The sequence below is a fragment of the Pomacea canaliculata genome, linkage group LG1 (assembly GCF_003073045.1).
Source record: "Pomacea canaliculata isolate SZHN2017 linkage group LG1, ASM307304v1, whole genome shotgun sequence".
In the NCBI taxonomy this organism is placed as follows: Eukaryota; Metazoa; Mollusca; class Gastropoda; order Architaenioglossa; family Ampullariidae; genus Pomacea; species Pomacea canaliculata.
The window spans coordinates 43,882,395-43,895,654 of record NC_037590.1 but is presented as its reverse complement, the minus strand read 5'-3'; the positions used below and the strand labels follow the sequence as shown (position 1 = coordinate 43,895,654).

Here is a 13,260-nt window from a genome sequence, read left to right as displayed (position 1 = left end):
ACCTGTCAGCATGCCGAGGGTTGCTGTGCTTGCTGCTTGAACTGAACTGTTTGTCCCTTCCCTTGCACTCTCTTGCAGCTTGGTGGACATCCGAATGGCTGCAGGACACTGACTTCATTGTCGTGTTGTGTTGTTTGTTCAACTTTAATCCAATTGCTCCCAGGCCACGTGTCTGTAGCTGCGAGCTTAGGGAGGGAAAGATGCAGAAGAAAAAGAAAAAATACGAAGATAAAGAAAACCAAGATGATGAAGAAGGAAAAAAACCCAGAGGGTCAAGAGCCTTAAAGAACATCAAAGTTTTAACAGCATGATGTGTTTAATCATTCAGTGTAGAAGTTTTTCTCGAGAAACGACTAATGTTGTTCGATTACCTTTGTCTGTCTTGTGAGAACTATAATTGGTCCTTTTTGCCACTAGATTTGTAAGTTCAAAGATGAGTGATACTAACCACAAGTTATAAGAGCATGAATATAGAAATGCCAAGAGACAAACACCGCGACATAAATCCCAGCAACAAATATTTTCTGTGAAAATAGTCTTGAAGAACAAAACTTTAGCCGAAAGCATTTTTGTCTATTTTTGCATGTTGCTAAACCAGTCGTCCAAAGGTCTCTACTAATTTTTAATACATTTATGAATATTTGTTACAGTTCAAGTTACTAATTTGCGTTTAATAACCTTGCATGTCAAGCAACTTCTGAAAAAGAAACTTTTACAAGATTGTGGTATTACTGTTTATATTTCTGGATGTTGTCAAAGTAAATCCTAACTTCTTCTGTATAGACAATAGGTACAACAATTTTCTAAAGAGTAGGTAATGGAGATTTGCATCAAAGAAGTTCTGTCTTAACTGTTGACATAATAAAAATAATATCCAGTAAATTTTAAAAAAATAGCAAAAATAATGCCAGCCGAGATGACGGGATAATCAACTCTCGATCGGGTTGTGACTTTGTGACCTCCAGGGCATGTCCGAGAAGATGACGAAGCAAGTGGAGGCTCAGCTGAGCGAGCTCAACGCCAAAGTGGAAGAGGGCGCCCGCGCCATCAACGAGCTGCAAGGCCAGAAGGCTCGTCTGCAGCAGGAGACGGCCGACCTCACCCGCCAGCTGGAGGAATCCGAGCACCGCGTGGGCAGCTCACCAAGGAGAAGAACGCATGGCAGTCCAGCTCGAGGAGGCTAAGCGCAGCCTTGAGGACGAGACCCGCGTGAGTAGTTCATCCCCTCCTTGCTTTGTCCATTGCCCATCATGTGGTGCGTTCTGTTGGTGGGGAACATGGGAACATCTGTCACTCAGTACTAGGTGCTACAGGGTCTTTTAGCCAAGTTCCTCGTCCGCCGGCTGCTCTCTGGATTCTCGTTTCTGGCTGGATCATTTCTATCTTCCTTTCATTGTTTTCTTAGCTTAAATGCCATTTGTAATGAAGATGTGGAAGGAAGAAGAGAATTTTAAAGTTAATCGAATGGGACTTGGATGGGGAATGTGCTTCCTTCCTGCATCAATGTGCAACCCATCCATTGAAATGCTTGTTTATGTGGTACAGGCCCGACAGAAACTCTCCAGCGAGGTCCGCAACTGACCTCTGACCTGGACGCCCTGCGCGAACAGCTGGAAGAGGAGCAGGATGTCAAGGCCGATCTGCAGCGCCAGCTGTCCAAGGCCAACACCGAGGCCCAGCAATGGAGAGCCAAGTTCGAGGGCGAGGGTGCCGCACGTGCAGAAGAGCTGGAGGAGTCGAGGTCAGTGTCACGGCACTCTTGATCGGAGCTCGCGCTAGTTTATGTGTAGAAAGTCACACTTCGACCTCACACTGTTTAACTTGTTAGGTGGAAATAAGTCATAGAAAGGAAGAAGAGAGAAATCACAAACATGAAAAAAGACTCATGTGCAGATGATGATGGCTGAGAGTGAACAGGTTCTTTAAGCTAAAAATAATGCATTTCTTTCTTTATTTCCACCTTATTCATAGTTTATAAAACCCACGTACCTTTCCAAAACTTATAAAAGTGGAAAGCAGGTTAGACTGACAGCATCATTGCCCTTATAGTTTACTTGAAAGTTTTCTTTTTGTTCCTGTTGCAGACGCAAGCTGCAGGCCAAACTGCAGGAGGCTGAGCAGGCTGCTGAAGCCGCCAATGCCAAGGTCGTTGGTCTGGAGAAGGCCAAGGCCAGGCTGCAAGGCGAGCTGGAAGACCTTATGGTTGATGTTGAGCGTGTAAGTAATCACGGCCAAACAAATACCGACAAAAGTTGGTTGATGAAGATTGCAAGTGTGTCAAGCGACCAAACTGCTATTTGTCAGTTTATAAACTTCCATCTCCCAAACACCTTTCAAATATCTTCTTTTCCAGTTCTGACTTTTATCATTTCTATATAAAATATATATTTTTGAAGATCAAAGAATGTACGGTTGAAACTTTATTATTTTTGTTCAGGCCAACGCCAATGCCAACAACCTTGAGAAGAAGCAGCGTGGTTTCGACAAGACAATCGCTGAGTGGCAGGCCAAGGTCAATGACCTCCAGGCCGAGCTGGAAAATGCCCAGAAAGAGGCTCGCGGCTATTCCGCTGAACTCTTCCGCGTTAAGGCTCAGGTTGAAGAGGCCAACGACACCATCGAAGCCTTGCGCCGTGAGAACAAGAACCTGGCTGGTACGTTTCCCTCTTGGCGTCCATAGGTTACTCCAAAGCCTCGTCTCCTCTTTGTGCTTTAGCATTGTCTTGCAGGATATTTTTCCCTTCTTGTTGCGAGGTTTAGATATTAAAAACATCCACTGATCTGCGTGCCCAGTCTCACAAAGAAATAGTTGCGACTGCTAATGTCCTGCCATTACTTTGCAGACGAGATCCACGACCTCACAGACCAGCTCAGCGAGGGTGGACGCAGCGTGCATGAGGTTGAGAAGGCTCGCAAGCGCCTGGAGCTGGAGAAGGAGGAGCTGCAGGCTGCCCTGGAGGAGGCCGAGGCTGCACTCGAACAGGAGGAGGCCAAGGTGCTGCGCTCGCAACTCGAGATCTCCCAGGTTCGCCAGGAGATCGACCGCCGCATCCAGGAGAAAGAGGAGGAATTCGAAAACACTCGGTGAGACACATTATTTGTTGATATTCACTTCTGTCCTAGGCCTGTCAGAATTGTTTGAGACAGCGGAAGGGTAATGATAGTTGAAAGAGGTTAGGATAATGAAAATGACTTATTGAGAAGGAAAGGTTATAAAGGGGTGGAGGAGGAAACTGGAGCATCGTCACATCCATCAAAGCTTTAAAGTGAGATCTGAACCATGTCTTCAATATTGTCGTGGAAGGCGAGTGCTTTCCCACTGCGCTAGCATGAGCAATGGGAGACAGACTTGTTTACTGAAAGGTTGTTGACACACCTTCTGTTTTTTTTTCGCCCTCCAGTCGCAACCACCAGCGCGCACTGGACTCCATGCAGGCCAGCTTGGAGGCTGAGTCCAAGGGCAAAGCCGAGGCCATGCGTGTCAAGAAGAAGCTGGAGCAGGACATCAACGAGTTGGAGGTGGCCCTGGACCAGGCCAACCGCGGCAAGGCCGAGCTGGAGAAGACAGCCAAGAAACTCCAGCAATCTCTCAAGGTGAGTGGCTGGCCGCTTCTCGTGTTGTTGCTTTTAGGTTTTTGAATATAATACTTCAGGCATGGTCTGTTATTGTATGATGTGGAAAGTACCACTTATTACCGGTGGAAATTTACTTGCAGATATCCTTTAACAATACTTCTGGGGATAGCTTCAACTTAACGCTTTTGAAAACTGAAGTTTGAGGACTGTTTAATGGGGAGAATTAATTTTGCAACATCAATGGCAGAGACATAGCGGAGATGTGTGGCGATGATCGTCAATGTGATGGTGTGTTTTATGTGCAGGAAACCCAGACCCAAGTGGAAGAAGAACAAAGGGCTAGGGACGAGGCACGTGAGTCCTATAACCTGGCCGAGCGCCGCTGCAATGCCCTGACTGCCGAACTTGAGGAAATGCGAGTTGCCCTGGAACAGGTACCAAAAAATTGTTTTTCTTCTTCGCTTTGTTGAACAGAAATGTATAAAATGTTTACGCTTATTCGTGATATCTTTTATGAATCAGCAAGTCAGTGAGCAAGTGGGGCAGTGATCTTTCTGTCGATCTATGATCTAAACTAGTGTATCGTGTACCCGAATGTTTCTGGGTGCCAAACATTCATTTAATACTTGACTGACACTCGGGACACAGATTATGCCAGCAAATAAGTGACAAGTGTGTTTGTTCTTTTCTTTCAGGCCGACCGTGCTCGCAAGGCCGCTGAAAACGAACTGGCCGACGCCAACGACCGCGTCAACGAGCTTTCTGCCCAGGCCACTTCCTTCCAAGCTCAGAAGAGAAAGCTGGAGCCGACATCCAGGCCATGCAGGTGCGTTGAAGTCGTACTCGACATTTTTTTTTTCCAGTGACCGTAACAATTGTTTGTAGATAGTGTGAAAATGCGATGCCAAGATATCAGGGTTGTTGTAGTTTTCGGGTCTCCTAACCTTCGGTATTGTGTTTAGACCGACCTTGATGAGGTGAACAATGAACTGCGCAACTCCGAGGAGCGCTCCAAGAAGGCCATGGCTGACGCCGCACGTCTGGCTGACGAACTGAAACAGGAACAGGAGCATTCTCTGCAGGTGAGTCTTTACACACCTGTCTCCTGCATTTTGCTATCACATCACCTTGACACCACATCGCCTCTCTTTGGTATCATTCATATAAGCATGAATGTGGAAACGAACAAACCATATAACAAGAAATAGAAACAAAGAAGAGGACCTCTTGGTGACTGAAAACGACATAATTACTTTATTATCATGCTTCTGTCGACTTCTCGATCATTTCCTTAATATGTATCACATGGTATAGTCCAGTCATGTCATATGCTATGGTATAGTCCAGTCATGTTGCACTTACTGTATACAATCTGATTTAGGTGCATGGTGAATCTTTGTGTTGTTCCTTAGGTGGAGAAACTCCGCAAGGCACTGGAGAGCCAGCTGAAGGACATGCAAGTTCGGCTGGACGAGGCTGAGGCCCAGGCTCTCAAGGGAGGCAAGAAGATCATCCAGAAACTGGAACAGAGAGTGAGTACATTTCAATTCTCCTTGAAAGAGCTGATTAACCGTCTTGACAAATGTCTAAAAGCAGATTTTACTACCTTAGCTTTAAAGATTGGATACAAAAGCAGTTGTACCTCAGATATTATGACTTTTTTGCTTAAAAAGTCAAAAGAGGATATGAGAGATTGAGTTGCTCCTGTCGGACTTTTTCCAGGCATAGGTTTAGGTGGTTCTTAGTTTCTTGACACTCACGGTAGTGGTCTTCGTGACAGGTACGCGAGTTGGAGGTCGAGCTTGACAACGAGCAGCGCCGTCATGCTGAGACTCAGAAGAACATGAGGAAGGCAGACAGGAGGCTGAAGGAGCTGGCCTTCCAGAGCGACGAGGATCGCAAGAACCAGGAGCGCCTTCAGGAAGTCATCGACAAGCTCCAGGCCAAGATCAAGACATACAAGAGACAAGTGGAGGAGGCTGTACGTTGTCTCCCTTGCTGTTTTATTCGATGTCTTTCTTATCTCCTCTCTTTTTCTCTCTGGTTTTGTTCTCTCCCTCTCGTACACATAAACTAGCAGAGACATTTTAAAGTGCTCAGGACCCGCTATTTTACCTGATCATATTCACCTGCCATGTCACCTTCACAGGAGGAAATCGCTGCTGTGAACCTGGCCAAGTTCCGCAAGGTGCAGAACGAACTGGAGGACGCTGAAGAGCGTGCCGACACCGCCGAGGGAACTCTGTCTAAGCTCCGCGCCAAGAACAGGTCTTCTGTCTCGGTGTCTCGCACTTCCGCCAGCCCTGCGGTGAGTAATCTCCCTTACTGAACTCTTTGATACCTTGACTGTCTTTCCATAATGATTAAAATCAAACTTAAAATACAACCTAAATAAAAAGATTTAAAAAATAGCAAATATATCATAAAGTATATGGAAAGAAGAAATTTGTTGCCCATCTATGGTAAAGTCACAGGCATCGTACACAAACATGCTTAAATAAGTAGTGCAGGTATCACTGTACTGCCAATTAGTTTGATAGAACAAAGGTAGTGAATAATATAATCGAAGGAGGAGTTCTGTGTGTGTGTATAAGAGCGGGTTTTAGGAGAATGGATGGAGTTGGATCGTATTTCCATTTGAACTCTAGCAATACTCGTTACTTCTTCGATCCTGTAAAGTCCGATCTTGTTTTGACATCTGACGGTAGACACTGATTGAATTATTTATTGTAACATTAACTTATTCTGCTTTACTGTCAAAGATGTGTGTTCATTTCTGTTCGACAAGACAATCCCTTAGATTTTCTCCTATCTTGAAAACATTAGTGAGATGAGAGCAAATATTTCGACGGAAGTGAATACCAAGCCTGATGTGATTGTAATTGTGGAGGCCATTAGGGCTTAGCCTGCATTCTAAGGCTTTTTGGAAGTTTGAATGCTGTGTGCCCTGTGACAGTAATTATAGAATAGACATGTAGACTAGCCAGCTAGACGGGTGTCCATATGTTAATTGTATGTGTTTGTTTAGGAAGGAGGGAGTGTGGCTAAGTCAACAAGGGAAGAAGTAGGGGTGGGTTATACAAACAGAAGACATGGTTGCTGAGCTTGTGGTGGCGGGTTATTGCTGTGTTTGTTGATAATAGGCGTAAGAGGCTTGTCGATGTATTGTATGTATCATGGTGCACATGCCGTGATGTGAGTGTAAGAGATGTGAGAACACTGTCCATAAGGAATGTGTAAGAACTGTGTACACTGTACCTGTACATGTGGATGTAATAGCTGAGTACACTGTCCACAATGTGGATGTCAAATCTGTAAGTATATAACTTATATGTATGTAACATGCGTGAGCACACTGTCCAAAATGTGGATGTAAGAGCTGTGAGTGTCCTGTTTTCAGTCTGGGGTAACTAGTAGCCGGGCCCGGAGCTCCGACCGTACACCGCCCATCAAGTCGTAAGCACAGGTAACCGCTGGTCCACAGGTGTGAGCGTTCCACCTGGTGGGACTGTAGCTAGATTCTTCCTCCCACCTTCCAGAAGAATAGAACCCTGACGTTGTGCCTGTGTTAGTCTGTAGATACATGTTGTCTGAAGACCTACACAGTCTCTGGACGTTTTACTGAGACATGGTGTCTTGATTGGTGTATCATGCACGGGCCTTGTCTGCCTTGCCTTGACCTGTCTTCATGTCTTCAGTCTCCAGGCTGAGTCCTGGAAGTATACTTCCATGTTGTAGATCATTTTTACTCCCTTGTCATCAGAACCTCTTAGAATTCTCCGGTGGCATGGGAATGTCTTTCGAACACGATTCCGTAAGAGACAACTTTGAAGACATTGAGTTGCAGTGTATTGGGTTTGCCTTCTTGTAGTTTAATCATCTTCCTTCGAATTGTATGGAAATTTCTAGAAAAATTGAAAAATTGTTTTGTTCAGACATTCAGACATTCAATCCAAAGCTAAGCTCCCGTTTGTGTCCAGCACGTTAGTATAAGACCTTCTTCACCTTAGAGACTCACTGAAAACAAGACTGTTTTGGTCTGTATTGTGTCCATGCCCTAGTTTGTTCTCGTCTTTTTTCTCTTCTTGTTCACGCATATATTTTCCGATGTGTTGATCTCCCTTGTCATTACCTGCCCTTGTAGCCACCGGCATTGTCAGCTGCCGCTGCCAGAGGCAGGGAACGCGCCCCTTCCACTGATTAAATGCGTAAGTGCGCTTGCGCAACAGGTGCAACCAGAAAATGGCCAGCCACTGATGTCCATGTCTTACTGACACATTTGCTTCAGCGACAATGCTCGACTAATCACCATTGTCACACCTGGCAGCCGCTTTCAAAGGAATTGTCTTCACGAAGTTGTTCGTTTGATTAACAGTTCTGCCCCCCACTGATTGCTTTGTCATTCATCTTCATCATTATTTTCACGAGGTTTTCATCTACGGTTGCTTTCTTACCCAATCAGCCGCCTGAAGACAAAGTTTAGCCTTAATTATTAGCAAGCTTTTCAGGGTTTAGTCCATTGCTGCTTTTCTTACAATGTTGTTTCTCGACACCATTTTTATATTTTATGTCATGCGTGCTTTCGAATTTTAAGTGAAATTTCTGTTTGCTAGCGTGTGTGGCATTCTGATTTCTGTTTTGTTTGCTGTTGTTTATGCTTGCGAGTAGTGGATATGCACATGAACACCAGTATGCTCAAACCATCATCATTCTGTCTTGATTATTTTAGTCATTTTTTCCACCTCTTTCTGTTTGATCTGATACCATCAGACTGTATCAAGAGATGTCTTATGTAGTAAGACACACACACACACAAAAATCCTACCGAAAATCAAAGGCTGTTCTGAGACGAGTTAAGAGCTCAGTAACTATTGTATGAGATAAACATCTTTGCATAAAAGGAAATTTATTTATCTTTCAGCCAAAGCAAGAATGAGCAGGTGTAAATAGTAAGTGAAAATATATCTGTTGGTTCAAAAGACATCCTGGGCGCTAATCAGCTTGAAATATGGGTTTTCCTTTCCTTTTAAAAAAATCCCTCGAAAATCTTCCCGAATCTTCCAGAACCCATGATTAAAACCTGACATTCCTAATTTTCAATTTGACCCAGAATTTCCCCGTTTCCTGGTGTGAAATCGCACGATCACCTATTGAAAAGACCACAGGGGCACTTGTCCCACTACCATCATCAGTTTTGGTCCTTGCATTTCCAGTAATTTTGCACTTACTCAATCTAGACTTGTACATTGCCAGTCTTGATCCTCCTGCCATCCGACTGACGATTCCTGTGGTGTGCCGTGATAACCTGGGAACACATTCAAAGTCTGTCACTCCATTGTTAAACTGTCATTTTAGTTTGGTAGGAAATGGTCAAACTCATTTGCTTACTACATCTCTAGGTCTTGTTATAGCCTGTCGACTGTAACATTAATACATCACTTTACAGAAAACATCCTCACAGACTATAAAAGAACATAAAGTATCTACATCCAGTTTTAGCTATCTATTTGTAATTATTCTCTGACACTTTTAGTCTCTTTGAGTAAAAGATACAATTCTGTTATGGACCGGGCTGCATGAGTGTTCATCATTTCTCTCCCATACACAAAAGTTTCTTTACCACATATTTCACCTCTGAAATTTATGGCCACTGTTATGTATGCAAAGGAAGTCCAAACGGTCATGCAACCTACACCTGGATGTTTGACTCGCTGCAGAACCTGGATGAAGCCCTCTTTATGTTACACTTACACTATGATCTTTTTTGTGTTTGAGCCCGTTTAATAAACGTTTGGATTGTTAAATATCTGCATGGGAGTGAGTTTCTTATTTCCTTCTGTTGTAGTGCATTTGATGCCAAGACGAATTTGTTTTCATCTTGTTTGAAGCCTTGATAACTATTTTGACATGTCTGTTTCCAACCGTTTGCAAAAAAAGTTCAACTTTCACATTTAATTTTTTATGTATTTATTATCACAGATGAGAGAAGAAATATGGCAGTGCTAATAGCGGTGATGGTGAAATAAGTGGCACAATACATATAATAAGGAAATATTCCATTTTTGTATTACAAAACTTAAGGTGTACTAAAGTTCACAGCACGAGAAATATGACAGAAAATGTAAAGATTCCACATTATCCATTGCAGCAATGTAAAGAATCAAGATTATCCATGTGGTAGATGTTGTAAATCGACATTTTTAAGACTCAGACAATACTGTGAGAAATAAATTATTTTTCCATAAGATCAACAGAATGTAGCTTTGTTTACAGCATCGATAAAAGACTGTTTTGATGAGGTACTTACCTTGTTTGTTGTTTACCACTTGCAGTCGCCCGCTACTACACTCTGCGGGGATCCACGACCGGACTGAACAGTTCCTTCCGTTCAGCCACACCGTCCAATGAGGGGGACTACGATGACTACTAGATAAGGACACCAGTCACTGACAACGACCAGCATCCACTGCAAGCCAAGGCCCACGTCCCTTTTTTTTCTTTTCTTTCTTGTGTTAGCCGCACCAACAGAAGAGAGCATTATCTACGATGCAACTTTCATGATCATTTGGAAGACTAGTGTGGATGGATCCCGAAGAGAGAGACAATATGAGTTTTTTGTTTGTTTTAAAGTGTACAGTGACATTAATGTTTCTCTGTAAAAGTGAAACTGTTTCTAGCTGTTGATGTTTGTCATTTTTCCCTTGTGCGTTCATATTTCTGTGAATATTTTCATTGGAACAACCAAATCTGGTGGCCGTTCGTCGGATGCGATTGATGTGATAATAATTTTCTTGTGGTTTTCTGCCAAACACAAGAATCCTTAGTGCAATTCAGGAAATGGCGTCAACGGCGGACAAAAGCTTTCTTAATCTCTGTTCGTTGAGGGAAAACGATATGAACTGGAGACTTGTATGTGATTATATGCTCTTAGATGTTAAGTTTGATTTTTTTGCCTAGATATTTATTACACGTATGAAAACTTGCATTAAGTTATTCGTGTGATTTTTGCCCAAATTGTGGGTGCTCATATACAGACTGAACATTGCATCAGCAGCTATTTGCAGTGACAATTTCTTTCAAAGTTCCCTCATTGGACGCCGTTGTAGAAACAGACTAGCTTTCAATGCGGGGTGGTCTGTTTCTACTGTGTTTAAAATTTTGAAAACACTTTAATAATTATTTCAGCCGCATACCAGTGAATAAAGAGTCTGTCCAAGCAATTTTAAACCTGTCTTTGAGTTGTGGTGTGGGTTGTTTGGCTTTTCTCGCGTTCTCGTGATTCTTGACTACACTACTTATCAATACATGCTGTTAGTAATGGCTTCTACGGCGGGGATGACATACATTCACTCAACATTTTTTTAGGTACGTGAGAGCTGATTGTCTTTGTCACAACCTAGTTCGTGGCATGAACGAAGAAGAAATTTTACTTAAAATATTTCTTCTCTATGTTCGTTCTGCTTTACCGCCCACTCAACAAATCGCACGCATCGCATCTCTGTCACTCCCAACAGACTGCAGCGACGTCTAGTGCTGAGAAACGCATACAACATACCCAGCCATGACTAAACACAAGTATAAAGAGTGCAAAACCAGAAATATCCATGTGGACGATCATTTATAAGATTCAGGATAAGGCTTTCTTGCAGTATCTAAAAACAGAACAAATAAGAAGAATGCAAAGTCTGCATAAAAAGTAATCATTCAATTGTAGGTCACTGAACCTAAAATCCAGAACACAATGTAAAAAAAAGAAGATACTATTAATTATTTATAAGTAACGTGTCATAAAAATCTACAGCTTTATAAACAAAAGGAGCTTCAAGAGGAAAACTCTTGAAATGTTGATTTCAAAAACAATCCCAATACATCAGAACTGTTAAATGTCTAAAAACTGTCATGTTGATTCCTTTCTACACAGTATTAACCAGCTGACTAAAGGACTAGACGTCGCATAAACCTGTGTCCCTATCTTTACTTTTGCAATGTAAATGGATTACAGTTTAATGGGGTAGGAAAAGTTCTCCAGACTTATCTTTCTGTCATATTTTTTTAATGACCTCATGAAAATTCTTGTCTGCACCTGGTATCAGAGTCAAAGGTAAAGGTTCAAAGCCAAAAGATTAAGAAACAATCCAACACAGTCCTATTCTGTAACAGGCATGTATTCATATGCTGTTACACACATACGCAAGAGTCAAATATTTAAATCCTTACCTGAACTGTTTGGCCCTCAATATATGCTTTAATGTGAACCCCCATACATTGCCAAATGGCATTCCTGGAAACAAACAAAAATAAACCTACAACTTTTCTTTTAAAACTTGCTGTAGATGGTATAATACATGTTGACATATTCAAATGAGAATTAGTATTATAAGACAAAAAAAATTTAATGGAAACCATTAAGGATGTTTCATATTTTTCTTTGTAACCAAGTTAAAGTGGTTACAGAAAATTTATTATCAGCTGCAATCAATGCCACCATAACAATACATTTATTACTTTTTAGTACTGCAGACATGTCATTTGATTCTATACAATAAAATGGTATGGAAACCTTTAAAGGGAATAACATAAATAGATTTGACTCCTCCTACTAACAAATCAGAATAAAGAATGTACCAGGTGTGTCTTCTTTCTGGATTCGTCTTTAGCTTCTACTTGAAATGCTCTACATCTTCTGCTTATTGTAAGGGAAACTGGAACACCTCTGGCAGTTCTCCCATGTCATTTGTTCTCCCTGGTTTTGTTCCTCCATCCGTGCAAACCTCCTTTTTAAGGTCTTTTATATCATTCTTCATCTCTTCCAGAAGAGACAGTTGTTGTATCCCAATTCTCTCTAGTTCTTGCATTTGCCGTTTCTGTAGCATGGTTGTTTTACAGGGTGGGGTTGCTAGCCCCACGCCCAACCTTCCTCTTTCATCCAGGCTTGGGACTGGTAGGTTATCGGGGAAGGGGTTCCATACGGAGCTCTCTCTAGTTTAGCTGGAACCAAATGCACATAGCAAAACTTCTTTAACATGTGAAGAACACATCTTCAGAGAAGCATGTAAAATAGTGATTTTTGCTGGCTTCACTATAGTTCAAAATGCCTGGAAAATATCACTAATTTTGGTTACTCTTTTCCCTTTGTCGTGTCTATATTTGACGTGATTCCATATTGATTTCAAGTTTTTTTTTTTTTTTTTTTTACTATGGCCCAGGTTCTGGTTATATCTCACTACCGTTATATATCATGAAAAACACTTTTCATAACTCTTGGCCGAGAATAAGATAAAACAAAATGCTAAAATAACAAAATGACTTCAAATCACCTTCCAATAACTAGTACGCTCCCGTTTGCCACCTGGTAAAACTATATGAAAAAGAAACTCTACGCTCGCTGAAAACCATTTTGATATCTCTATTAAATTTGTCTTAATTTATTATTTACTAGCTTTATTTCAGAAGTTCCTATTAAAAAATTTTTATCACGAGTTCTGTGGACGTCTTGAAAACAGTCCCTCAAAGCTTGGTAGGCAATGGTTGACGTCACTAGCTTCTTTTGTCATCGTCTTATCTTGGTCGAGTCATCGTTTGGCAGTAGTCGAGTTGGTAGTTTGTTATTCATCATTGTCGTCCATCTCATTTCTCGTTCACGATGTCAGGAAGCAGGGACGTATTTTATTTCGTGGTTTGAAG

General features: G+C 42.0%; 1 protein-coding gene and 1 long non-coding RNA gene across 2 annotated transcripts in view; one reads left to right on the top strand and one right to left on the bottom strand.

Annotated features, from left to right (window-relative positions):
- The window catches only part of LOC112574048 (myosin heavy chain, striated muscle-like), a 42,861-nt gene extending 32,058 nt beyond the window's left edge, over nucleotides 1–10,803 (top strand). Inside the window, 17 exon segments of the mRNA XM_025254853.1 lie at nucleotides 966–1,153; nucleotides 1,155–1,209; nucleotides 1,546–1,576; nucleotides 1,579–1,741; nucleotides 2,085–2,217; nucleotides 2,438–2,654; nucleotides 2,844–3,084; nucleotides 3,402–3,594; nucleotides 3,882–4,010; nucleotides 4,272–4,380; nucleotides 4,383–4,402; nucleotides 4,539–4,658; nucleotides 4,989–5,108; nucleotides 5,357–5,557; nucleotides 5,726–5,884; nucleotides 7,721–7,784; nucleotides 9,909–10,803. Coding sequence (XP_025110638.1) covers nucleotides 966–1,153; nucleotides 1,155–1,209; nucleotides 1,546–1,576; nucleotides 1,579–1,741; nucleotides 2,085–2,217; nucleotides 2,438–2,654; nucleotides 2,844–3,084; nucleotides 3,402–3,594; nucleotides 3,882–4,010; nucleotides 4,272–4,380; nucleotides 4,383–4,402; nucleotides 4,539–4,658; nucleotides 4,989–5,108; nucleotides 5,357–5,557; nucleotides 5,726–5,884; nucleotides 7,721–7,780 — 2,139 coding nt within the window. The 3' untranslated portion in view covers nucleotides 7,781–7,784; nucleotides 9,909–10,803.
- On the bottom strand, nucleotides 10,521–13,158 carry LOC112574052. The gene is made up of 4 exons (XR_003101339.1): nucleotides 12,894–13,158; nucleotides 12,202–12,564; nucleotides 11,794–11,857; nucleotides 10,521–11,228 (listed from the first exon to the last, which is right to left on the bottom strand). It is a non-coding gene; the product is annotated as an uncharacterized LOC112574052 (long non-coding RNA).
- Nucleotides 13,159–13,260: the final 102 nt, after the last annotated feature.